The following is a 26,158-nucleotide window of genomic DNA, read 5'->3' on the forward strand; positions in this document are numbered from 1 at the left end:
CCAGCCAGAGTACAGATACTCTCACAGGCTGTGGGTCCTGATCCGTCCGGGACTTAGTTTTAGGTTCTACCCTCTGCTGACTTGAATATACACAGAAGCGTATGTGGCATTTCAAAGGACTCTGTGGACGGCAGTGTCAGGCCGAAGCCCTGGGAGAGAAGCAGAGCTCCAGGGAGAGGAGCCAGCCCCACAGAGGAGCCGCCAGGCGGTTGTATGCAAAGCTCCTGATGCCAAGAGTTGAACAGCTCCCACAATGCCTGGTGGATGCAGGGATTCATCGGCTCATCGGAAGCACCTTTTATGGCATTTTGATTGACTGTTAGTGCCAGCTGGATAAGAAATTATCAGTGCACTAAAAGGCGTAATTACTTGATAGACTCTTACATTGGTGTGATTAATGTTCCTTTGGTGGAAAGCGGAGGGTGAGTTGATAAGAAAGAACGACAGCAGCAGAGTATCCACCTGTTGATGAGGAACTGCCCTGTGGACAGAGTCAGTTAGGAAGGCAGGCACACCCTTCCCCAGCTTGTGCACTTGGGTCAGAACCAGCGCCACACTGTCAGGTTGGCAGATTCACTCAGAAACCAGCACCTGTGGTTCTGTGGCCTGGGGGGTTTCAGATGCCCTGATCACTGGGTTCCTCAGAGCCATCTCAGGGGGACCCAATGGCCCTCCAGGTGAGGGTGCTAAGCAGAAGGGAAGGAGAAGCCACAGCTTCTGTGCCCGCTTGAGCTGGACGTCAGCTGCAGGCCTCAGGGTCACCACACACAAGTCAGTTGTATTTTTTTGAGACAGAGTCTTGCCTTGTCGCCCAGGCTGGAGTGCAGTGGCATGATCTCAGCTCACTGAAACCTCCACCTCCCAGGTTCAAGTGATTCTCCTGCCTCAGCCTCCCGAGTAGCTGGGACTACAGGTGCCCGCCACTACTCCCAGCTAATTTTTTGTATTTTTTTAGTAGAGTCAGGATTTTACCACGTTGGCCAGGACCTCGTGATCCGCCCACCTCGGGCTCCCAAAGTGCTGGGATGACAGGCGTGAGCCACCGTGCTCAGCAAGTCAGTTGTATTTCTATATGCTAGGAAAAAATGTCAAAATGAAAACGTTAAGTATAGCATTTATAATAACATTCAGAACCATAAAATAGGAAATTTTAACAAAAGAAATGCAGCCTGTATGCCTCGCAAGATACCACACATTGCTGAAAGTAAGGAGCACTTCAGTAAATGGAGAGGTATACCATGTTCATGAATCAGTCTGCATATTGCTAAACTGTCCGTCGCCGCCGATTTGAGCTATGGATTCCATGACATCCCAGACAACCCCAGAAGGATTGTTTTTTCCAGAAATAGATCAACTGACTCTTAGATGTATATGGAAATGCCAAGGACCTAAATAGCCAAAACAATTTTGAAGAAGAATAAAGATGCAGGAGTCACACTACTTGATTCCAAGATTTACTGAAAAATGATAATAGTGGAGACAGTGTGACACAGACGTTGTTAGGGTTCTCTTGAGGGACAGAACTAATAGGATGAACATATGTGTAAAGGGGAGTTTATTGAGTATTAACTCACATAGTCACAAGGCCCCACAATAGGCTGCCTGCAGGCTGAGGAGCAAGGAGAGCCAGTCCCAAGTCTCAGAACGGAAGAACTTGGAGTCCGATGTTCGAGGGCAGGAGGTGTCCAGGACAGAAGAATGATGCAGGCCGGGAGGGGAGGCCCGTCTCATCTCTTCACCTTTTCCTGCCTGCTCGATATTCGCTGGCAGCTGATGAGATGGTGCCCACCAGATTAAGCTTGGGTCTGCCTTCCCCAGCCCCCTGACCCAAGTGTCAGTCTCCTTTGGCCACACCCTCACAGACACACCCAGGATCAGTACTTTGCATCCTTCAACCCAATCAAATTGACACTGAGTAGTAACCATCACAAGGCGTGAGGACAGATAGCTGCATCCGTAAAACAGAGAACCAAGAAACGGTCCCACACCAAAGTCAGGATCAAATGATTTTTGGACAAGCCACCAAGTCAATTCAACTGAGAGAAAGAAGCCTGTGCAGCAGTTGGTGCTGGAAGTCCCGGTTATCCATCTGGGATAAGTGAACCCCCTCCATCACCACACACAAATGTTAATTTGAGATGGATTGCAAACATAAAAGCTAAAACTATTAACACTACTTGAAGGTAACATAGAATACTTTGTAATCTTGTGATAAGCAAAAGTCTCTTACAACACAAAACATTAACCATAAAAGAAGAAAATGGCCGGGCACAGCGACTCACGCCTCTAACCCCAGCATGTCAGGAGGCCGAGGCGGGAGTGTCCCTTGAGCTCAGGAGTTCAAGACCAGACTGGGCAACATAGTGAGACCCTGTCTTTAAAGAAAAAGAAAAAAAAAATACATACATTGGACTTCCTCAAAATTAAAGCCTTCTGTTCTTCAAAAGAGACGGTCGAGAAAATGGCAAGGCAGAGATCAGGAGAAAATACTCACAATGCTGTTATGCCTGACAAAGAACCTGTATCTGGAATACATAAAGAATTCATAAAGTTCAATAATAAAGATAATTTGATTTTTTAAAGAGGGAAAGGATTTTAGCAGGCACTTCACAAAAGGAAATACGCAAATGGCTATCATAGCACTTGAAAAGTCCCTCCGATGCATTGGCTGTTAGGGAAACGCAGAGCAAATCTGCGCTGAGATGCTTCCTCCCCACAAGAACGGCTGGAATTACCAAGGCTAGCGAGTCAGCACTGGCGCTCGCGTCCTTATGCTTAGGCTGCATGAAAATACCACGGGCCAGGGGCCTTCAGCAACAGGGATTTATTTTCACAGTTGTTGGGGCTGCAAGTCCAAGATTGAGGTTCTTCCAGGTGATTTGGTTTTCAGCAAGGATGTCTTCCTAGCTTGTGAAAACACCTTTCTCCGTGTCCTCACGTGGCCTTGCCTTGCAAGGACACTAACCCTGTCGGATCAGGGCCTCCCCTTATGACCACATTTAACCTTAATTAGCTCCTTAGCAGTTCCATCACGGGGGTTAGGGCTACAGTCTGTGAACTGAGCGGGACACAGGCATTCAGCCCATCGCAGCAGGGTGAGAGGCGGGGGACGTGCGCCTTGCCGGGGAGCAAGTATGGGCTCCAGCATGCTAGGAGAGAGTTCACCTGCTCCCATCCCACAGCCCAGTGTTTCCACTTATAAATAGTTACCCCAGAGAAACGAAACGCTTGTAACAGCACTGTCCGCAAGAGTAAGGACTGGAAACGGCCACAGCCCATCAGCAGGAGAGCGGATAACACACGGCGCCACATTCCCAACATGGCTGTGGTTCCTCAGCATGAGGAGGAAGAAACTACGGATGTGGAAAGCGTGCGGTGGTCTCAGAGCTGGCGAGACACCAAGGAGTGTGCCCCGAGCGAGTCCCTTCGTGGGAGGGTCAGAACAGGCAAACGGTGCATGGGACGTGCTCAGAGAGGTGCCTTTGGGATTCAGGTCGGGGCTGACGGAGTGGAAGTTTGGGAACTTTCAGAGCGCTGGGAGTGTTGTGTATCTCAGTGGTCAGCCCATGGTTCAGAGGAGGAGCCGGCAGGAGCACTGGGGAGGATGAGTAGCGTCACCGCCACACAGCAGAGACAGGCGTCCCTGGGGGCAGTGCAGAGGTCACCACACCGAGCCAGACTGTCCTCGGCCTTCCCTGGGTTGAGCACCAGATGAAAACCATGTGCTTTGAACCCTGGAAAGACAGTCGGCCCAGTCAGAGCCAGAGCCTGAGACAGGCGGCCCCCAGGGCGCAGCTGCGGGAAGCTGCATCCTCTCACGGGCTCAAACAAGGCGGGGGATGATGTGTTCCCTCAATGGCTTCTTGGTGTCCCTTGACATCCAGGAGTGTGAGGTGAGGTGAGGGCTCTGAACCGGGAAGCTGACAAGTCAGGGAGAATGCCAGGCCAGACGCATCGGCCTGCGGGGGTGGAGCAGAGCCTGGCACTCCCTGTCCTTGCTCCATCTCACTCTGGCTGCTGCCCTGGCCCAGGGCTGCCCACCCCAGGCGTGTGGCAGAGCAAGCCTGGCTCCCAGAGCTCCCCCCAGGCCCTGGAGCGGCAGGCGGCGGGCATCCTCACCCCAACCCATGGCCGTGCCATGCACAGGATAGCTGAGCTTGCCACTGCCACAGGGTGTCGGCGGGTTGGGGCAACAAACAGGGCCCAGGTGCTGGTGGCCAGGCTGGCTGTATGTGTGGGTCGGCTGCCACCTGACTGCGCTGGAACAAGAAGCACCCCCGCCCACCCCTGCTGCTCTCCACCCGGTTCTGGGCCGGCCCTGGCTGGGCTTCGGGGATCCTCAGGTTGTGCGGGTCGTGGCTTCCCGGGGCTGGGCTGGAGCCGTCATGGAGTCACCACGGTTCCTCACGGACACAGGCGGGGCTGGCGGCGCCTCTCCACCCTCCTTGCCTCAAGCTGCAGGGACAGCACCGAGAAGCCACATGGACCCAGATGGCCTCGCCCGACTCTGACTCGGGGCCGTCTCCAGCCTGCCTCCCACCAGGCTGCACACACACGGCTTCTCCCGGAGCCCTGGAGCGTTTACCTCGTGTTTTGGCTGGGTTTTCTGCTTTAAATGAGTTTATTTCAGTCATGTCAAAGTGAAGGTCTCTTTCCCTCAGGACGTGATCAGTGGCGTTGCCGTCAAGTCACAGTGTTTAGGGCAACAGATGGCCTTTAATGACGCTATATAAAAAAATAACTTCCCCCTTCTTTCCCCATCTTGGTTTTGTGAAGACAGAGCATCTGTGTCTCAGGGCGGGGGTGGGTCTGCATACTCTGTGGCCAGCAGGCAGCAAGACACCTGTTGGTGGAGCCCGCAGCTCTGTGTCCCAACACCTCTGTGCCACCTGCATAGGGGCAGAGGGTGGGTTTTCCGTGAGGGCCCCTGGAGCCAAAGCCACCCTTGATCACTTCCTGCTGATGAACTGGGCTGTGTTGGGGTGCAGCGCTCTCGGCTGTGAACGTTCTGGGAATTGAGTTGGGGTCCTTGTTGCTGGGAATTCTCAGACCTGGACAATATTAAAGAGGAGACCACTTGATTTTTAGTTTGACCCCTGGAGAACTGAAAAGCTGGAAATCTGTTTTCTGTCCCTTCCCGCTCCCAGCCCTCCCCTCACTTCCCCATCTGGCTTCTGTGTGAAGGGGCGTGTGCACGGGCTGTCCTGCTGTGGCTGCAGGTGTGCAGACGCCCCTGCCGCTGTCTCCCGCTTCCTGCTGGGCTGCTTTGGCGTGAGTGTTGCCTGGCAAAGGCATCTCAGGCCCACAGGAGGATAAAGAGAAGCCAGAGAATGCATCATTCCAAAAACTGGCCAAGTTAAAACATGATGTCTGGCCGGGCACGGTGGCTCACGCCTGTTATCCCCGCGCTTTTGGGAGGCCGAGACAGGCAGATCACCTGAGGTCAGGAATTTGAGACCAGCCTGGCCAACAGGGTGCAGTCTTGTCTGTACTAAAAAAACACACACACATAAAAATTAGCAGGTATGGTGGCGGGCACCTGTAATTCCAGTTATTTGGGAGGCTGAGGCAGGAGAATTGCTTGAACCTGGGAGGCGGAGGTTGCAGTGATCCAAGATCGCGCCACTGCACTCCAGCCTGGGCGACAGAGTGAGACTCCAGCTCAAAAAAATAAAATAAAATATGATGTCCAAACTCACACCTGTGCAGCTCATGGCTCCGTGGGGCTCACACCTGTGCAGCTCATGGCTCTGGAGGGCTCACACCTGGCTGCAGCACCCACAGGTAGGGCCTTCCAATGCTCCTTATGTGCAAACTGTCTTGGTCCTCATTAACACTAGAAGAAAAAGCAACAACTGAAATGTGGACTATGTAAGCCCACAGTGTCAACAATTTTTAGGTCAGAATCGAGCCAAGGCCAGGGAGCTATAGTATAGCCAGGCTGTATGATTGCAGGTGCCGTGGAAACCCAGTAACAGAGATGCCGCCATGAAGAGCTGCCTGGGGTATTACAGAAGCCTTAGGCCAGTCAATGTGACCACTTAGATCAGATGGACAAAACCCTTGAAAAAGGGTGCAGGGGCGTGCCGTGCACAGTGACTTCTTTTCTCAAGGAAAGCCAGGATTCGGGACCCGCGTCAGAGCTGAGCCCCACGTCTCTCTTTACACCCAGACCTGCTCACCTTTTGTGGGATTCAGGCCCAAGTGTGCGGCATCGTGCAGCGGAGACTCCGACCCTCATGGGCCAGGGCAGGAGGCCTCCCGCGTCCAGGGCCCGTGCCTGCCACGTGTGTGCTGCCGCCCCAGGCCTCATGGGGTCGGAAGGAAGGTGCCAGGGGCTCAACAGGTTTGCGCTTTAATGTCTGCTGTTTTCCCACAGGCCCGGGACTGTCTGCAAAGCTCTTTACGCTGAGCGTGCTTCACCCCCGAGCGTCCCAGAGGGTCCGCAGCCCATGGGAGGTGTGGGTCATGGGCAGCACTGAAAGGCCAATGTGGAGCGGTGCTGCCGGCACCCGGGAAGAGCTGACGTTGAAGTCCACAGGCTGCTGCCTGGCATCAGAGCCACTGGTGAAATCACATTAAACGTAATGGAATCAGTATCGGCATGCAGCCCTGTGAGGCCAGGATCAGGCGGATGTGCCACCGTTTCTGTGTGGAGGGGGCGACAGGCCTGCCCTGGTCCTAGAGTGCCACACTCCAGAACCAGAGCGATTATCCTAATTGCTTTATTGCATCAGTGTGGGGGCAGCTCATAGGAAAAGGGGCTTCTTTCAGGCCCATCGCCTTCAGGGAGACATGGACCACCTGGAAGGGGCAGACCTCTGACTCCAGCACAGAGGCATCGTGAGAATTTTTAGTAAATGATGTCTATGGCATCCTGACCTCTGGCCCCAGCTGCAGCCCCCTGTGAGGCTGAGGCCCAGACCAGAGTCCTCGAAAGCGCTTTGTGCCTCTGACCTCCAGCGTCTGTGGGCAGAGCTGGGACAGGAGCCGGGGTGCTCCTCGCAGCTGAAGCACATCAGCCTCCAGGGCGAGCGTGTCTCAGATCCCTGCGCAGCCCCCGGAACGATCACTCAGGACATGCTCTCCTGTAATCTTCAAAGGATCTCCTGGGTTGTGGGTGCAAAATAAAACTGTGCTAAAAAGAGCACTAGTAATTCCTCTTCCCAACCGCACAGTCCAGCTCAGGTGATCTCCCAGTGAGAGAACCAGCCGCCGTGCTTACCATGCACACGCCTTTCTGGGTTCACGCCGAAAGTTTCTATTGAAGTGCACGTTGTTTGCCAGAAAACAAAAATAAAAATATAGTAAGTCCAAAATCTCTTCTGTCTGATTTCTAGTTAAAACCGTGATCACAGCAAGAGAAATTCACGTGGTACAGTGACTAGAGCAGCAACTTCCAGAAGGCAAATCGATCCTGTCAGAGAGACAGGCGGCTGAGAGTCTACAGCAGACCTTGTGCTTCGGAGATGCCACGCCGTGGCGAGAACTGCCCTCCTGTTAATTCCCCTCCCCTGGCTAAGCTGCTAAGGCGTGGTGATTCTTGGGGTCTTCCTGGTGTCTGGTGACCTGAAAGCTTGTGCCCCAAGTCTTGGCATCTGCATGGCCTGGCTGCCACCCCTTGGCTCTGCCCCCGCCTGGGCTGCTCTGGGCCCCAGCTGCCACCCCTTGGCTCTGCCCCCACCTGGGCTGCTCTGGGCCCCAGCTGCCACCCCTTGGCTCTGCCCCCACCTGGGTTGCTCTGGGCCCCAGCAGCCAAGGCCTCAAGGGCACCCAGAGCCAGGGGAAGGAGCACTTCCGGTGTTTTCAGACAGACAAGCCTCTGTGAACGGGCCTTAGGTTCTGGAAGCCCAGGCTCTCCCGGCTGGCATTGGTCAGAAAGTCAGTGCCTCTGCCCACAGTTTGGGTCCCCTAGGCTCTGCGGCGGCCCAACTGTCAGCTTGGGACAGCCTTTCCCAGGTGCTTGGGGAGCAAATGGCTGCCCTCAAACTCATGGGAATTCACTTCCAGGCGGCAAGTGAGCCCGGGGCGTTTGTCCAGGCCCAGGTCCCTTGGTCTGCAAGTTGGAGCCCAGTCATTGTCAATGAGCCAGTCAGCTGCATGTCTGAGGGCAGAGCTTTGTCCTCAGTGTGAAGCCACGAGGGCCCTGGGTCCCCTTCGTCAGGAGCCACAGAGATGCTGACCCACCACACTTCGATGCTCAGACCACTGTTCTGAGGCGTGAAGTGGCCCAGAGAGGCCCCTCCTCCAGAGGATGCCCGCCACGCAAAGGATGCCTGCCACGCAGAGGACACCTGCCTACCTGCCACGCAGAGGACGCCTGCCATGCACACAGCTCCTAGTGCAGCTGTGCCACAAGTCTGCATGCTGAACTGAAGCACTCGGGGGCACAGCCCACCTCCCATGCCAGTTCTCTCTTGCATGAGGGCAAGAAAGTGTGGATACCATCCCAGGAAAACGGGAGAGCCACGGAACCAGGCGGGACCCCAGGCACCACCCCTGCCGCGCCTGGGCCACCCTCAGATATGGAGACGAGAGGGCCTTGATAGACCCCACAGTGCCTGTGCCCACGGAGCCTGCCGGTGGTCTCCTCACCCTGAGACACGGTTTCCACCCACCCCCAGCTCTCAGAGCACTCGGGGAGAAGCAGTGGCTGCTGCAACAAGTCTGAGACCCCTGCAGCTGCTCACAGGGGCACCAGGCTCTGACCCGGCTCCAGGGCGAAGCTCTCCCCTTTGAGTTTTCTCCTGACCTGTCGCGAGTAATTCCCTGTGTTTACAGGTGGGGAGGAAGGGCCACTGATGTGGGCGAGGGGACCCTAATGCCAGGAGGGTGGAGAAGGTTGTGGCTTGGAGGGAGGCCTGGTGGCGCTGCCTCCTTGAATACCACGTTAGCTGATGCTTTCAGGGACTATGGGGGCTTGGGTCTGTCCTGAGCCACTGTGCAGGGGGCTATCACTGCAGGGTGGACAGCAGGCCTCTGGGGACCAAGTGAGAGAAACGGGGTATCCACAGAGTGTCTCCTTCTGCCGCATAAGACCATCAGATGCTTCGAGTTTCCAGATGACAGATTTGGGGAAGTGTGTCCCAGGACACACGGGCATCAGGAGAGGAGCTGCTGCAGCCGCACGCTGTGAGGCTGGAACATCGCCGACGGGCCTGGAAAGTTCTGGCACTCCGAGCAGAGCGGGAGCGTAGCACGGGCAGTGGGTCCCTGGCTCCCTTTGGGTCTGGTGCGTTTATCGGCCTGTCTGTGCCTTTTTTTTTTTTTTTTTTAAGAATTAATTTTGGGCTGAAAAGCCTCAAAGAAGGCTTTGTTCCTTTGACACTTGCTCTGGAAGAAAAAAAAAATCCGTGGAAAATCTGACATCTGCAATGTAGAGGTAAATCAATAGATGGGAGGAATATAATTATCTTCCACTCCTGAAAGAATTTTTCAGATTTTTAAGTGTCTCATATCAGCTTAGAATTTGAATGACATTTTAATTATTTTGTTTTTTTCTTCTTTTCCTGGTTTGAATCTCCATAGAGTTCCACTCTCGGATTCTGCAGGGAGCAGAGCTGGTGCTCATGTGGGGGAGCGGGGGCGGTGGCTGTGCCCCTGCCCGGTGGAGCTGTGCATTTCATCAGAAGCAGTGGCTGCCCTGGGCATGGGGCAGTGCCTTGAGGAGTGGGGCCTGCTCCACCCGGTCAGCTGGACGTCCCCGGCTGTTTTCATGCATGTTTGCAGGACAGGAGCCCAAGCGGGAAACAGTCTCTGGTGTTTTTGTGATCTGAGCAAACCCAGCTTCCAGAAGACCTGACTCGTTTTAAGGCAGTTCACCTTTCAGGTCTTTAAACAGTAACCCTCCTGGGTGTTTGATGCCCTCCCTGCCGCTGGGGGCGCAGGGCGTGTGAGGGCGGGGGCGTGCAGCGAGACCCTAGAGGTGGTGATGCCGGACCCAGACGTGGCCCCGCCAGACGCAGCCTTCACTGTGTGCGGGGTGGCTGAGCCTGAGAACTCCTCCGAGGCGCATCTGTGGACCGCGCAGCCTGCGTGTGGGTGGCGTCCCATCTGGCTCACACGCGGGGCAGGCGCCTGTTGCTTGGTGTTCCTGTAGGGCCAGGCTGGGCTCTTGGTCCCACTCCCCTGCCGTTTCTCATTCGTGTCCCTCTCAGCCACGTGCCGTCCTTCAGGGCACAGCGCAGCCTCTCCTGGCTCTTCCACTCCCCCGCCAGTCCCGCGGGCCCCATGTTCCAAACTCGTTGGAATTGGACACACCCCTCCCCTGCCCAGGTCGTCCTGCACAGACAGCAGCAGAGCCTGCTGCCTTCTCGGTCACACGTAGCCAGAGAACCCGGCGGCTCCCGTGCTGCCCTGGCCCTGGCTTGGAGCCCTCAGCCACCCTGAAGGCCCTCCCGTGTGTGGTCGGTTTTGTGTCAGCCTGGCTGGGCTGGGGTCCCTGGTCCATCACCAAATGCTGGCCTCCGTGCTGCTGGGAGGTATTAATGTTTTGCAGACGTGGCTCCAGCCCGTGATGGGCTGACCTGGGGAGGAGGAGTCTACTGGGAGCCTGAGGCTGACCCGACCGGGCAGGAGACCGAGGCTGGAGCTGGGGCTCCCCGGAGAGGAGGAAATTCCACCCCAACGGCAGCTCCAGCCCCTGCCCTGGAGGTCCTGATGGCCTCCACAGGCCTCAGGCTGCACCCCCCACCGTCTGGAGGCCAGTCTCCCACAATGGGACCACGACTGGTGCCGTGGTGGAAGGGACCCTGCATTCCAGGGCCTCCTGCTGTGGCCTCCTCAGCCCTGCTGTGCCTCATGCTCCTGCCTGAGGAGTACACCCTCACCCTCCTCTTCTTCCCTCATGGCCATGCCCACCCTGCCCTGGGGCTCCCCGCCCAGGCCAGCCCTGTCAGCTCTGTCCAGACACGAGCCAGCCTCCACTGTGAACAGATTGTGTTCCCCGAATTCCATTTCACATGGAAACCCTGACCCCCGTGTCATGGTACCAGGAGCCAGGCCCGACACCCCAGCACGCCCACGGAGGGAGCACTGGCTGATGGGAGGCGGCCGTTACGAAAATGTCCCCAGAGATACCCTCACCCTCTTCCCACCATGTGGGCAACCACGAGACAGCACCACCTGCAGCCCAACGCAGCTGCCCCAGAGCCCACCATGCTACACCGACCGTAGCCGTCGGCTCTGAACCTGCGGCATGGATTCCTGTCCTTTATGTGCCGCCGCGTCTGCCACGCCTGGTGGCTGTCCTGCCTCTCTACACCTTGTTGCACCTGCGCCTGCAGCACACGGCCTCTATGGGGTGGAGCGGGACCCGGCACCTCACAGGCACTCAGTGCTTATGTGCCAGGTGGACAGTGGGGTGGACAGGGGACAGGTGGGCGGACGGGCCGGTGGACAGGGGACGGGTGGGCGGACAGGCCAGTGGACAGGTGGATGGAGCCCAGGGGATTTGGCCGGGAGTGGCTGTAGCAGCAGAAACTCCCGTCATGGAGGAGGGCTCACTTCCGTGTCTGTGCAGTCTCACCTTGGACGCAGCCAGTGTGTGAGAGACGCTGGATGTGAATCTGTGTCTCAGTGGTGATTTTAGGGCAGGCGGGAGGAGGGGTCAGTTGTTTCTGACTTGTGAAGGAATCATCTGAAGCCGTGAGTGCCCCAGGGACAGCGGATGGGTGTGGGAGCCGACCCCTCTCTGGATGCTTCACTGTGGCCCAGGCACTGCAGAACACCCACTCCCACAGCCTCCCTGCCCAAGTCCCACCTTCCCCAGTGCTGACGGCTCCCTCTGCAGGCCCCTGGAAGCCTCTCCCATGCCCCAGGCATCCTCACAGCAGCGAGTTGCAGTGTGTGGGAGACACACGGGGCCTGCGCCTGGGCTCCCTTTGTGCCGCAGGGGGCGTGGCTGAGACGCGTGTGCACTGGACGCTCCCTCCTGACTTTGGGCTCATCTTGGAGGCTCTGAGAAGCTTCCCCCTGACACTGTCCGTGGGGTCTGTGCAGCGCGTGGTGCATTTGTCCTCTTTAAAGACACGCAACTTCTGTAGCATGATGATGTGTGGCGCTCTGAGAATGAATGTTGGGGAAGGTGCACCAGGCGCTGACTATAAAAAGGAAGCCGTCGTTGCTCACGCCTGCAGTATGCACTTAAGTCCTGTTCATCAAAGCAGCCCTGAATCTGCCCTCCCCAAATTCCCCCTTCCCGAGTGTTTCATACGTAAGGTCCCCTCCCTCACCGCACCTGCAGCCCAGATCCACGGCCTTCGGGGACGGTTCGTCTTCCCGGGAAGCTGTTTCTATTGGGGCTGCCGCGTCCCCAGCCCCCGTGACTGACTCTCCCTCTGCTGTCTTCCTTGCAGGGCCTGATCAAGATCCGGGGGGACCGGTGCTGGCGAGACCTCACCTGCATGGACTTCCACTACGAGGTGAGCGTGCCGTGCAGGGTGAGGGCAGAGCACCCGGCCTCACGCCGTCCCATTCCCACTCTTAGTGGGGCTCAGTCCTGCACACCCTTGTGAGCTGTCGTGTCACAGGGTCACCCCCACTTGATTCAGGACACCCTCTCCTTCCTTTCTCCGGGTGAGGTGGTCACACGGGGGCTTGCAGGCGCCCCTCACTTGCTGGGGCCGCGGGGACAGGGTCCGTGGCCCTCCATGGTCTCGAGTGCAGCTGGTTTGCTCTGGTTCCTGCACCGGCACCCTCTGCTGCTGTCGTCCGTCCTGCCCAGGCCTCCAGGCCAGCCCCTCCTTCCTGGAGTCCACAGCTCCCCACCGTCCCGACAAGTGCCTCTTGGGGGCTTCCTGGCTGTGTGCCCAGCCCCTGCTACGCAGAGCTGTGGCTCCATCATTACCTGGACACGGGCAGGTGTGTCCCACAGGGCAGGTGTGAACCACAGCATAGTTCCACTGTGCTTGGCCCCCAGGCCTAGGCTGAGTCCCTTTAGATACCCCGGTTCCTGCCAACTGTTCACGAGTTCATGTAGGGGCTGCGAGTGGTCTGGGTCCTGGAGCTCACGAGTTCATGTAGGGGCTGCGAGTGGTCTGGATCCTGGAGTTCACGAGTTCATGTAGGGGCTGCGAGTGGTCTGGGTCCTGGAGTTCACGAGTTCATGTAGGGGCTGCGAGTGGTCTGGGTTCTGGAGCTCACGAGTTCATGTAGGGGCTGCGAGTGGTCTGGGGCCTGAAGCTTGGACAGTCATTTGTTCTCAGTCCATGTGGGAGCCTCCACGTAGCACCATCCCCACCCTGGGCCTAGATGGTCATGGCCACAGTGCACCTAGAGCATCTCAGGCCTGGACACCCCTTCCTGCATTCGGCCCATCGCTCACACCTGCACATGGAAGCCATCATCGTCTGCGTGCCACCGACAGCCAGTGGCAGCTGTCTCATTGCCTTTGCATTTTCTGCCAGGGTTGCTCTGGCACTCACCGTCTCCAAGCGTGGAGCTGGTGCCATTCTCACGTGGCACCTCTGCTGCGATTCCAGGTCTTGGTCCACGTGCCGGCCTGGGACAGGCATTTGCACCTGCATTTAGTGGCTGTGTCCTGACTTTATTCTTCCGGCTCTTGAGGTCTCCCCGTACCCCATCAAATGCCCCGCCTTGCTGAGGACCTGTGAGCTCCTTTCTTTGTCTGAGACCAGGTTCAGCTGACAGTCGGTGAGATACCAGAAAGCGAACGCTCTCAGCTCTGTGGCTGGATGGTCCCAACACAGCCGTGACAGGCAGCAGCCGCAGAGCACACGTGCGTGAGAGGCTTTCGCCAACAAAGCTGTGCACACCGCAGCCCACGCCAGCCACCCTGCCCCCGAGAAGGTCCAGCACCCTCAGCCCAGGTCAGGAAAGCTGAGGGGACCCGTGTGTCCAGATGCCCTCAGGACAGGTCAGAAAAGTTGGGGGGGACCCTGTGTCTCCCCCATCACCCTCAGGACAGGTCAGGAACGCTGGGGCAGGGGGCCATGTCTCCAGATGCACTCAGCCCAGGTCAGGAAAGCTGGGGAGCCCCTCAGGCTGTGACTGGAGGTGAGTCACCAGGTGCCCTCAGATAGGGTGGCCTGCTAATGTGGGAATAATCTATATCCAGGTTGGCATTACCCTTAAGGACGGTAAATGTCATCGTTAGGGGAACCGCGCCTAAATCCCATCCAGCGTGCTAGGGGCTGACGCTTCTCGCCTTGTCTCCTGGCTGTTTTATTGGTTTTTGTAAGAAGATAATGTTTTCTGTGTGTGCTGGGGGCTGGGGAGGAGGGGCAGTGCCGGCCTGTGGAATGTCAGGAGCCTCGGGTGGGAGGGGCCTGGCCTGGCAGGTGGCCCACTGCAGGGTGGTTTTGGCAGGGCCCGGCTGACAGCCCCAGGCCCATGCCCTGGCATCACCCGGCAGAGCAGCCCACCAGGCCAGTACAGGCCTGAGGAGACACCAGCCTTCCCTGGGCCTGGATTTCCCGCTTCTCCTGGGGTCCTCTTGCCAGGGACAGCCGCGGCTTTGGGAGGCAGGGGTGCCACCTCAAGGTCAGCAGTGCTCACGGCTCTTCTACCCACACAGCCGAGGACGGCAGCGCCTGCATCTGAGCCCTGTTCTTACGCAGCCCTGTGCTGCCCACCCTCCACGCGCCCCTTATTGGCTTGTGTGATCCCGAGCAAGTTCTGTCTTTCCAACTTTAAACTGATCACCCACTACCCTAAGGCGGTTGTGAGAATCAAATGTTGTAACATGCACTGAAACGGAGGTTCTGTAAAGGCTCCAAAGGGATGGGGATTTTCCAGATCTCTTTCTGTTATTGGTTTCTAATTTAATTCCTTTATTGTCAGAATGTATTTGATCTGCCCTGAGTCTTAAAATTTAGTCAGATTTGTTCTGTAGCCCAGAATATGGTTCGCTGTAGTGAAAGTTCCATTTGAGCTAAAAACGAACAGTGTTCTGCCAGGGTTCATTAGATCGAGGTGGCCAGTAGTGCTTTCAACTCTCCTGTATTTCCTCATTTCCTGCCTGTTTTATCAATTATTGAGATGAGGGAGATGGAGATCTCCACCTCTAATTATGGATTTGTCTGTGTCTGCTTGCACTTCTATCCATTTTGCTTCATGTCTTCTGAAGCTCTGTTAGCAGGCGCGTCCATATTTGAGAGTCTTCTGACCTGATGAACATTGTGAAATGGCCTCCTAACTCCTCCTCATATTCTTTGCTCTGAATTGTGCTTTGTCTAGTGTGAAGGTGGTCAGTCCAGCCTTCTCGTCACTTGTGTTTATGTGCTACGTTTTTCCACCCTTTACCTTTCAGCCTGTGTGTGTCTTCATATTTGAAGCAGATATCTTAGAGCCAGAGTATGCTTGGGTCTTATTTTTCAATCCAGTCTGACAAGTCCTGCCCTTTATCTGGCTGTTTGGGCTGTTGGCATCAAATGCAGTCTTTCCTGGGGAAGGTTTCAGCTGTTGTCTTGTGATTTGTTTTCTGTTTCTTCCATGTGTTCTCTATTTTATACCTTCCTCTGGATTAATTGAATATTTTTGTGACTTCTTTTTATTTTCTTTCTTGGCTGTAACTTTTTTGTCTTATTTGTGGGGTGGTTTTAGGGTTTATAGTACATACCTTTAATCCATAACAGCTCACCTTCAAGTTATACTAAGTCTATTTCATAAATGCTGAAAGAATTGTACAACAATATTCTACCAACAGTATTTTCCCCTCCTGGTCTTTTGCTATGATTGCCAAACAGTTCGATTAAACAGTCAGTTATCTTTCAGAGACGTTTCATTCAATTGGAAGAAGAGCCTCATTGCGTATCCATATACTTACCATTTCCAGAGCTCTTCTTTCCGTCTGTGATCATTTTCCCTCCACCTAATGTCACCATTTCCAGAGCTCTTCACTGCTGCGTGGAGACGCAGGTTTCCATCTGTGATCATTCTCCTTCCACCTAACAGACTTGACACTTCTTCTAGCATAGGTGTGCTGGTGACAAGTTCTTTCAGCTTGTCAATGTCTAACAAAGTCTTTATTTCACCTTCATTTTTGAAAGAGATTGTTGTTGGGTATAGAATTCTAGGTTGACAGGTTTAGTACTTTAAAGATTGTACTCTACTCTCGTCTCATTTGCATTATTTCCTATGACAACTCCTTATCTACATACTCTGTAACATCTTTCTCTATTTGCATGTAAGATTTTTTATCCCAAGTTTTGAGCAATATTCGATTATGATGTGTAGTTTGTAACACTACTCTAAGGGATACGCCTCAAATACGAAGACACACACAGGCTGAAAGGTAAGGGGTGGGAAAACATACCACACAAACACAAGTGGCAAGAAGGCTGGACTGGCCACCTTCACACCAGACAAAGCAGAATTCAGAGCAAATAATGTGATCAGGAGTAAAGAGGCTATTTCACAACGTTCATCAGGAGGTCAGAAGACTCTCAAACATCTATGCACCTGGTAATAGAGCTTCAAAAGACATGAAGCAAAAATGGATAGAACTGCAAGCAGACGTAGACAAATTCATAGAGTTGGAGATTTCAATAACAGATAAAGCAGGTAGATACAAAATAAGGATATAGAAGAGTTGAAAAACACTGCCAACCAACATGATCTAATTAACATAGGCAGTTTGTGACAATTTCTTTGTCAATCAAACGACAATCAAAGTGATCAATAGTGTCATACTGTCATGTAGTAAAATGTGACCATTTGGTTATTTGGTGTCATTTTCCTCATGTTTTTTGTGCTTGGAGTTTGTTGAGTTGCTTGAATCTATAGGTTTATCATTGTCATTACATTCAGAAAACATTTGGCCAGTGTTTCTTCAAATATTGTTTCTGTACCTCTCCAGGATGTGAGGAGGCTTACACAGGTGTGAGTGCTGAGCCCTGTCTGGGGTGGAGGGCGTGCGAGTCAGCACTAAGTATCTGTTACCCAAAGACTCAGAAAAACTTTTACTTTGGTTTCTCTAAAATGGGCTTTTCCCACTAACATCAGAGTTCCACACTGTTTGGCTTCTGGATTCAGGCTGTTTCAGAGATCTGCTATTGCCCAACACACCCCAAGCCTCAGTGGCTTAGAGCAGCAACATCTTTCCCCTGGTCCTATGATGGACTCCGCTGGGCGGCTTCTCTCTCTCCTGGCCCTGTGATGGACTCCGCTGGGCGGCTCCTCTCTCTCCTGGCCCTGTGATGGACTCCGCTGGGCGGCTCCTCTCTCTCCTGGCCCTGTGATGGACTCCGCTGGGCGGCTCCTCTCTCTCCTGGCCCTGTGATGGACTCCGCTGGGCGGCTCCTCTCTCTCCTGGTCCTGTGATGGACTCCGCTGGGCGGCTCCTCTCTCTCCTGGTCCTGTGATGGACTCCGCTGGGCGGCTCCTCTCTCTCCTGGTCCTGTGATGGACTCCGCTGGGCGGCTCCTCTCTCTCCTGGTCCTGTGATGGACTCCGCTGGGCGGCTCCTCTCTCTCCTGGTCCTGTGATGGACTCCGCTGGGCGGCTCCTCTCTCTCCTGGTCCTGTGATGGACTCCGCTGGGCGGCTCCTCTCTCTCCTGCTCCTGTGATGGACTCCGCTGGGCGGCTTCTCTCTCCCCTGGTCCTGTGATGGACTCCGATGGGTGGCTCTTCTGCTGCACGTGGTGTCAGGTGGGGTCATTCACAAGCCAGGCCGAGAGGTCCAGGAAGGCGTCACTTGTTCTGGAACTTGGTGTGTCTCCTGGTGGCCTTGCCACGTGGCCACCATGAGCTTCCTCACAGCCTGGTGGCCTCAGAGTAGAGGGATCTTTCATGGGGATGGATCTGCCTCTTCAAGGACTGAGCTTGAGAGTTCAGAACATCACTCACTGCATTCTCTTGGCCAAAGCTGAGCCCCAAGGTCAGCTGGGGAGGCGAACCCCGCTCAGGAGGGGCCAAGGTCAGCTGGGGAGGCGAACCCCGCTCAGGAGGGGCCAAGGTCAGCTGGGGAGGCGAACCCCGCTCAGGAGGGCAGCAGCCACCACAGCTGGGCCTGAGGCTCTTCTCGTTTTAACACAGCGTTGGGTCCTGTCAGCCCCATTTCTGTCACATTTGTCACCATGTTTGTTACTCACTGTCGTTTTCCTGCATCTGCAATTGCCGTGATGGGAAGGGGGGTTGCATGTCCACAAAGGCATCGCACTGTGCCGCTGCCATGGCCCCTTCCCAGGTGAGGTTCTCAGCCAGTGGCAGTCACCACTTTGGGACGCAAACATCCAAGGGCCGCTTCCCACAGGGACCTTTGTGATTGGCTTGTTCCTGGAACACATGGGACCTGCCTTCTTCATCCCAGGACCCTCACCTGATAAGCATAAGCAGCCTCCTCTCCCCTCCCACACGTCAGCAGCCCCAGCGTGCAGGAGGGAAGAAGAGGTTCACGTCCCCCACCCCAAAAGCCAGACTGAGAGCGGGGACTTCGGGTGTGGGCCTAGCCCTGGAGATGCTTGTTCCCATCACCTGGCCAAGCCTGCCGCCTCCTGCGTGGGTGTCGCCGCAACCCCAAACACGCAGTGAGCAGCAACCTACAAGGGAGGTGGCAGCCCAGGTGTTCTGGTTCTTCTCTGGCTTTTCACTGTGGGTACTGGGGGGTGGGTCCCAACAGACAACATTTGTTCTCCCCCAAGATCTGCTGCCTTCTAAGTCCCTAAACAGGTGTCATCCCCTTCACACTTTCCTCATGTTTTTCTTATTTAAAATTGTCTTTTAGGAGAAGTTTGCAGGCTGTTCCCTGAGGTCTGGGCCAGCAGCCCCACCATGCCCTGACCCAGCATTCCCCTGGCCGCGGGCTGAGTGTCCCGGCTGCACGGGAGCTCCTGGCCTTGCCGTGCAGTGTGACATTGCCACACCCACCTCACGGCTCACAGCCGAGTTTCAGGTCATGTTTTCTCCCAGCCTCAGTGTGAACAAAAATAACTCTTTGCCCTGTAAGCAAATGAGCAGAGGCCTCAGGACCCTCCCCAGCCCATGGCTCTCGGGGCACACTGGAGCCCTGTGCCCGGACACCCCCTCTTGGGTGTGCACGTGGCCGCCTCTCCTGCACATCCCACACCCCCACCCCGGAGCGAGTGCTGCCCAGCACAGCCCCTACCTGCGCTTTCTGCCACCCGAGGGCCCCGACCTCCACGCAGCCTCTCTGGACCCCGGGAGTCCCAAGACCTGGGTGCGGACTCTGAAGCGTCTGGGGGCTGCCTCCCTCTCTGCAGGGCTTGTTCATTGTTGTCCCTAGTGGGGTTTCTGTGGCTGTGCCGGACCCCATGGCTCCCGCGGGCTGTGCTAGCAAGGCCTTCAGCTCTGAGCAGCCTGTGAGCAGCCCCCTCTGCAAAGCCAGGCAGAGCGTGCAGCATCGTCCATCACAGGCACTTTTCCCACCACCACCCTGGGCTCACCGACTCACACAGCCCTGGCAGTGCCACTCCAGGTCCCATCGTCGGGGGTTTCCAGGAACCAGCGTGTGGGGGCCTGGGCCCTGTTTGCCAGTTGGGCATTCTCACTCCAGACAAGTCTGCACAACCGCTCTGATTTGATTGATGGATCGATTGACTGATACAAGGTCTTGTTCTGTCGCCTAGGCTGAGTGCCGTGGCACAGTCATGGCTCACGGCAGCCTCCACCTCCTGGGTTCTAGCGATCCTTCTGCCTCAGCCTCCTAGGTGGCTGGGGCTATGGGCATGCACCACCATGCCCAGCTAATTTTTTATTTGTATAGAAATGGGGTCTTGATATGTTGTCCAGGCTGGCCTCAAACTCTTGGGCTTAAGTGACCTGCCTGCCTTGGCCTCCCAAAGTGCTGGGATCACACAGGCCTGGCCTTGATAGTTTTCAGTTATGGTGCAGAACAAGTTCCCGCTCTTCCTCCTGACAGGGCCGCTGAGTGGGACCCTAGGTGTGGGGACTCCTCTGTGCCTTGGCCTGGGAGGCTTCAAGGTCCCCACAGCCAGGTTTTGTGCTTAGAGCCTTGAGCTGGGCTCGGGGCCCAGGCCCCCATTCCTGCTGGTCCCCAACCGGCACGTCCCCACCCACGTGCCCATCCCCAGGGAGAGGGCATCCTGAGCCTGAGGGGCTGCCTGTGGACCCCAGCGCTTGGGGGTTGTGTGGGCAGCAGGCAGCGCGTTCTCTGACCGCCTGTGTTCTCGAGTTCGGCACGAACGGTTTACAGGTGTTGTCTCTCCTTCAGTTAGGGTGTGTATTCTTGGCTTTTAGATGGTAAAGATTTTAAGACAAAAATAAACACTTTGCTTTTGCTTTAAAAACTCGCTTCCCGCTCACTGTCCCTTGGCTCTCAGGCTGGCAGGTGGGCTCCGCGTGTGCAGGGTCAGGCGAGCCAGGGGGATCCTGTGTGCAGTAGGGGCCGGGGTCAGGGGGCCAGGGATCCACATGCCTATCCCTAGCCCCACCCTCCAAGATCGGCCAGGAACCTCACGGCCCCTCCTATCCCTGCAGACCCAGCCGGTGCCCAACCCTGTGGCATACTACCTACACCACTCACCCTGGTGGTTCCACCGCTTCGAGACACTCAGCAACCACTTCATCGAGCTCCTGGTGCCCTTCTTCCTCTTCCTCGGCCGGCGGGCCTGCATCATCCATGGGGTACTGCAGATCCTGTTCCAGGTGAGCCCGCGCCGCCCGTCCGGCCCCCGTGTCCACAGACGCTGGTCCATCGCCCTATTTCTGGCTGCCCTGCTGTCTGGGAGGCCCCTGGGGCATTACAGGCCCCCTTTCTTGGGGACAGCCTGTCCTCTCCAGCCTTTGTTGGTGTCAGGGCCTCACCAGCTCCTTCTCATCCCCTGCAGGGCCCCACTGCGGCCCTGTCGCGGGCTGGAGGCTGAGGGTCTCCTTCCCAGGCGTCCTTCAAAGACTGGCTCCTCCCAAGAGCGTTTCCTGCAGTTGCGAGAGGCCCAGCCGTGTCCTGGGCTTGGCAGTGGGACGGGGTCAGGCACGCCAAGGCCCTGTGTGGACACCCCCACATTCCTGGGATCCCCTCCTACGATTCTTCCATTCTAGAGGTTTCCTTTCACGTGTTCGTGTCAGTCCACCAGGAACCAGGGTCTGAGAGAGGCCAGGGTCATTTGTCTCCATGTGGGTGAGGGATTGCCTCCCCCTGCCCCCAGAACTCCAGGCACTCCTGAACCCCCTGTCCTGCCCATGCTCACTGCCATCCCTGCCCCACAAGCCCCCTGCATTGAGGGCGCCTCGAAGGGCAGGGCACCCCCACGCCGCCTCCGGCAGGGCTGGGCCAATCTCGGGCGTTTGCTTTTCCCTGTAAATGCTACATTCTGATTGTCAATTCCCAAGGAAAATGTGGTGGGGATTTTAAAGGTGGTTCTGTCTCTCTCGATTATTTCGATGGAGTGTAACATACATCCAGGGCAGTGCACAGGTCCTGGGGTGGCATTCCACGTGCTCTGGAAAATAGATGGACCTGGGTGTCCCATGCCGCTTCCCCCGCCCTGCACCATGTCCCTGCCCCCGCCCTGCCCGCCCCTGCCAGAGCACCACAGCCTCTAGGGGCAAAGCTCCATCAGCAGGCGCGGGTGCCACGCCATGTTGGTGCACGTGGGGGCGCCCACAGTTGTTGGCCGGGCCGTTTCATGGTGTGCGTTCTGCGGTCAGTCCGTCTGTCCTGTCTGTGCACTCGTGGTGGTTTCTGGTTTTCACCACAGCCTGCCGTGCACACACGCAATCTCGTCATCCCGTGGACGTGTTTTCAAGGGCACTGCTGTACCGTGAGCAGGCCTGTGATTCACTTTACTGGAAGCTGCACGTGTCCCAGGGTGGCTGTGCCGTTCTTGGCCCCTCCCCCCAGCAAGGACTCTGGCTGTGGTCGCAGAGGCCCTGAGCAGCTCCTGACCCCTCGGGCTTTTCCACATTAGCTGCTTGGAGGCAGGCGCCGGGGCCCATGGGGTGATTTCTCTGGCGGGCATCAATGTCGCTGTGAATCTAAGTGGGAAGAACGGACTTGCTCACAGATCGTCCCCCGTCCAGGACCGCACGTTTCTCTCTGCAGCTGCTCAGGGCTCCTGGAATAGTTTCAGTTGGTTCTGTGTGACCGTGCCCCTCGCTTGTCTGTGGGCTCCTGGAGTAGCGTCAGTCGATTCCGTGTGGCCGTGCCCCTTGCGGGGGCAGCAGCTCCAAGGTGACTGCTTTTGTTGATGTTGCAAATGGTGCCCTTTTAACTCACAGTTCCTCCTCTTGGTTGCTAAGTGTGGGACTCAGGCGGCCTCAGCCTTTCTCGGGGGGCCTCTGCACTGGTACTACCCTGTCTGTCCGCGGGCCCCTCGCAGACGCGTCCTGTGGGCGATCTGGGGGTTCTGCCGGTTCTGCGTCCATCCCTTTCTCCCCTGCTGGGCGGGGTTGAGTGCCGTCTGGGTCTGGGGTCCCACAGCAGGGAGGGCCCTGCGCTGCGCACTGTCTGTCACGATGCCAGCTGTGGGTTGTTTTCGTGGCTGCTTTTATTCACTTCTCCTTTGTGGTTATTAGCCACGAATGGATGCGGAGTTGTAGTAAGTGTTTCTCCATCAGTCGTGAGATGCTTGTTCTTCCATCTGTAACGTGGCAGGTTACATTCATGCTGCAGGTGCTGAAGCGAGTTCACATTCCCAGCACATCTGAGCCTCTTCCTGTGCGGGAGTCTGGAAAGCAGAGGTGACCGTCCCTCACACCTGGCAGTGCTCCTGCGTGAGGCCACCTGTGCCACCAGGGTCTCTGTGACTGATCACCCTTGGGGGCCACAGGACAGGCGGGGTTTCAATTCCTTCTTGAGGCAGTTTTTGTGGTGAACATATTCCTGGGAATTTGTTGATTTCATCTGTTTTCAAATCTTGGCAAAAAAAAAAAGTCATAATATTATCTGAGTTTCATAGCCTCTCAAGTAGCCAGGACTACAGGTGCCACCACGCCCAGCCATTTTTAATTTTTTGTAGAGATGGGGATCTCACTATGTTGCCCAGTCTGGTTTTGAACTCCAGGGCTCAAGCCCTCCTCCTGCCTGACCTCCTAAAGTGCCGTGACTGCAGGTGTGCGCCCGGCCTCAAGGCCTGTGTCCTCACCGATGCAGCTCCGGAGACAGCGGGAGCAAGGTCATGCTTAGGGTCAGCCTGGCCGTCTGTCTCTGTGAAGTAAAGGGCCAGACATCTCTGCTGACGTATTTGGACGTATTTCCACATCTTTGTGTTTTTCTCTTTGTTCTTTGTATCTTTTGCATTTTTTCCTGTTACTTTCCCTCGTCTAATGGACAAGAAAGACCCTCTGTTTCCTCCATGGTTATCAGCCTGGTTAACTTACTGGAGGTCTCAGTTTGGGCAGCATCTTTGCCACCACGACCCCCTGAGGTCCTCAGCCTGCCTCTGCCCACCCCAAGCCACCTGCATCCATTCCTCCGGTGTTTCAGCTGTTTTATTAATTAAGAGACTTATTTTAGAACAGTTTTAGGTTTTCAGAAAAACTGTGCAGAGACTACAGAGGCTCCCTTATCCCCATCCCAAACAGTTTCCCTGCGCTCAGCACCTTGCATTGGCCGGGACATTGTATAATTGATAGGCAGGACTGATAGATTGTTGCCAACTAGAGTCCCCAGCTGACAGGAGAGTCATGTGCAGTGTTGCTCACTCTGTGAGCTCCAACAAAGACGATGGAGGACAATGTGTGTCCCCATCAGAGCTTCACGCACTCGCTTGTGGCCCTGGAAGTCCTCTGTGCCCCGCCGGCCCTCCGTCTCCACGGTGCTGCCTCTGCTGGACGTTGTGGAGTGGGAAGCATCGTGCGGCCTCCGCGGACTAGCTCCCTTCCCTCCGCGTCTGCACGTGGGGCTCCCTGCGCCTCCTGGAGCCTCCATCGCCCGTTTCTCTTTGGCACTGAGACCCCCATGGTCCACATGTGCCCCGGTTTATTTCTCCACTCAGCCTCAGAACGGCCACAGACGGAGCCCCGGGCACATGTGCTTCCCACACAGGGCACAAGGAAGGTTGTGCTGAGCACAGGCGTGGGGCCAGGGCTGACTGTGCCAGCCCTGGGTCCCACTGCCACCCAGGGAGGGGTGTCCAGCCTGAATGGAGTGGTCTGTTCCAGGATTCCTAACCTGGGTGGGGCTGCACACACGGGCGACTCCTGAGCCATCTTCAGCCATGTGGTCCTGGGGTCCCAGCTGCTGGAGGAGGGCCGGGCTGAAGACTCCCAGGAATGTACGCTCCCACAGGCGTACAGGGCAGAGGGTGTTTGGGGGATGATGCGGTGTGGGACTGAGAGTGACCCGCGTCCTCTACCATTGTAGTGCCCTGGCCAGGGCCACGCCCTCACCTGTGCCAGCCGAGTGCCCTGAGACCCAGGGCCACCTCTGAGTGTTGCCTCCCTGGAGCCCGTCCTGGTTCCGTGTGTTCCTATGTTCCTTCCGTTGGGGAGCTGAGGCATGAGCAGCCTCCCTCCTCCTACGCGCAGTTTACACAGCTGTTCCGGAGAGTTCTTCGGGGCCCTGGGGCCACTGCTGCCTGGAGAGGTGCACATGAGCAGTGACCGCAGAGCCCGGCCGCCCAGCCAGCACCCACGGGAGCCATCAGCCTCCACCAGGGCACTGGGGACAGGGAGACACACCTGGGGCCGCCAGGGTGGGAGGGGCGGGGGTGAGCTCAGGTCTGGAGCCTCTGAGGCGCCTGCCTGCTCACAGGGGCTGTCCGGCCCCACCCCACCCACGCTGCCCAGAGGGCTCCTTGCCCTGTGGTGGCTGCACCTCACGCCCCCTCAAGACAGAGGCCCGGAGGCCCTCTCAGCCCCGCGTGCAGGCCGGCTGTCCCGGAGGGAGCTGGGCTCATGGGCCCGAGCTGTGTGTGGTTGTGATGAAACAACACAGATAATGCGAAGTTCACGCTTTTGAAGTGAACTTGGGGGCGTTCAGAGTGTTCACAGTGACGCAGCCACCCCTCCACCTGGTTCAGAACATCCCTTACCCCCGACACCCCCCGCCGGGCCTCCCCCAGCCGCCAGACTGCTGGGAGCCTCATCTCTGGATTCCCGGGCCCGGATGTTCCATGCAGCTGGCCTCCGACGATGTGCGGCCTCGTGTCCAGCCTCCCTCCCTGAGCGTCATGACCCTGGGTCTTTCCATTCCGGGGCACGTGCTAAAATCCAGTTCCTTTGCAAGGCCGGATGCGCTTGTGTGTGTCAGGCACAGGGCTCTAGGTCACTGCTGTTATGGACGCTCAGACCTCAGCAGATTCTCTACCTCCCACCATGTTCTCCATGTTCTTCCGCCCTCATCTCCTCTCCGTGACACTGAAGAGAGACCTGGGTTCATGCCCACCTGGGAACACTACCCATTTCCTCGGCGGAGGGTCCCTGCGAGCAGGCGTGTCATCCGCGGAGGGTCCCCGTGACCACAGGCGTGTCCTCAGCAGAGGGTCCTCACAAGCGCACCTGTTCTCTGTGGCAGCTGACAGGCAGGAGACCCCAGAAGCATCCAGAGACCCCCAACCCTGCTCTTCCTTCTTGGGGCCACGCGCCACTGGCCTCGGAACCCCTGCTGCTCCGTCTCTTGGCCCCAGGATTCCATCACCTCAAGCTCCTCTTCCTGTGCCGGCCTTGGGGACCCCTCTGGCCTCGCCCCTGCTCCCAGCCACCGGCTGGGTCATCTGTGGGCTGCACGGCCGTGTGAGGACTCTGCCGGCCGGAGGCGAGCACAGATGGGCTCTGAGCAGATTGATTTCCCTCTGAGGAGATGGCTCAGTGACGCTAGAAGAAAAACAAGGAAGACTAGGTTCCCCCAGGAGCACTCAGGCCGTGCACTCTACACGGAACTGCGTTTTCATAACAAAACAGCCGACCAGATGGAGGGCGAGAGAGACACCAGAGCAGCTGAACGCTGCGCGGCGGGGTCGCCTCCGCACGGAGCAGGGCCCCGAGTCCCCGAGCCCCGAAGCTTTCTTAGAAACAGGATTTCACGCCCAGATCTGTGCTCCATGGAGCCCTAGTTCCCCGAGTCTAGAGTTCCCCATTGAGCTCCCATCAGGATGACCCAAGGGGACTTTGGAAATACGCTCAGGCGGGGCCCACCCTGACAAACGCAGGCAGGGGCTCAGGACTGGGCGCCGCTCAAAGCTCCTGATGGCTCTCGCGTGGCCGAGCCTCGGAATGGGCCCTGGCTCAGGCTGGGCCCCAGGTCACTTTGGTCCCATCTGCCAGTCAGGCTGACCA

At 56.7% G+C, this 26,158-nt stretch overlaps 1 protein-coding gene across 4 annotated transcripts in view; it reads left to right on the forward strand.

Moving 5' to 3' along the window:
- Positions 1-26,158, forward strand: part of LMF1 (lipase maturation factor 1) — a 99,810-nt gene that overhangs the window by 54,478 nt on the left and 19,174 nt on the right. For 3 of the 4 annotated variants that reach the window (XM_010387788.2, XM_030924552.1, XM_030924554.1), the window contains 2 exons: positions 12,357-12,422; positions 20,420-20,587. In XM_010387788.2, the coding sequence (XP_010386090.1) occupies positions 12,357-12,422; positions 20,420-20,587 (234 nt within the window). Of the gene's footprint in view, positions 1-12,016; positions 12,137-12,356; positions 12,423-20,419; positions 20,588-26,158 lie in introns of those variants that run through there. The other variant, XM_030924553.1, reaches the window with a different exon arrangement.

This window comes from Rhinopithecus roxellana, chromosome 20 (genome assembly GCF_007565055.1).
Source record: "Rhinopithecus roxellana isolate Shanxi Qingling chromosome 20, ASM756505v1, whole genome shotgun sequence".
Classification (NCBI taxonomy): Eukaryota; Metazoa; Chordata; class Mammalia; order Primates; family Cercopithecidae; genus Rhinopithecus; species Rhinopithecus roxellana.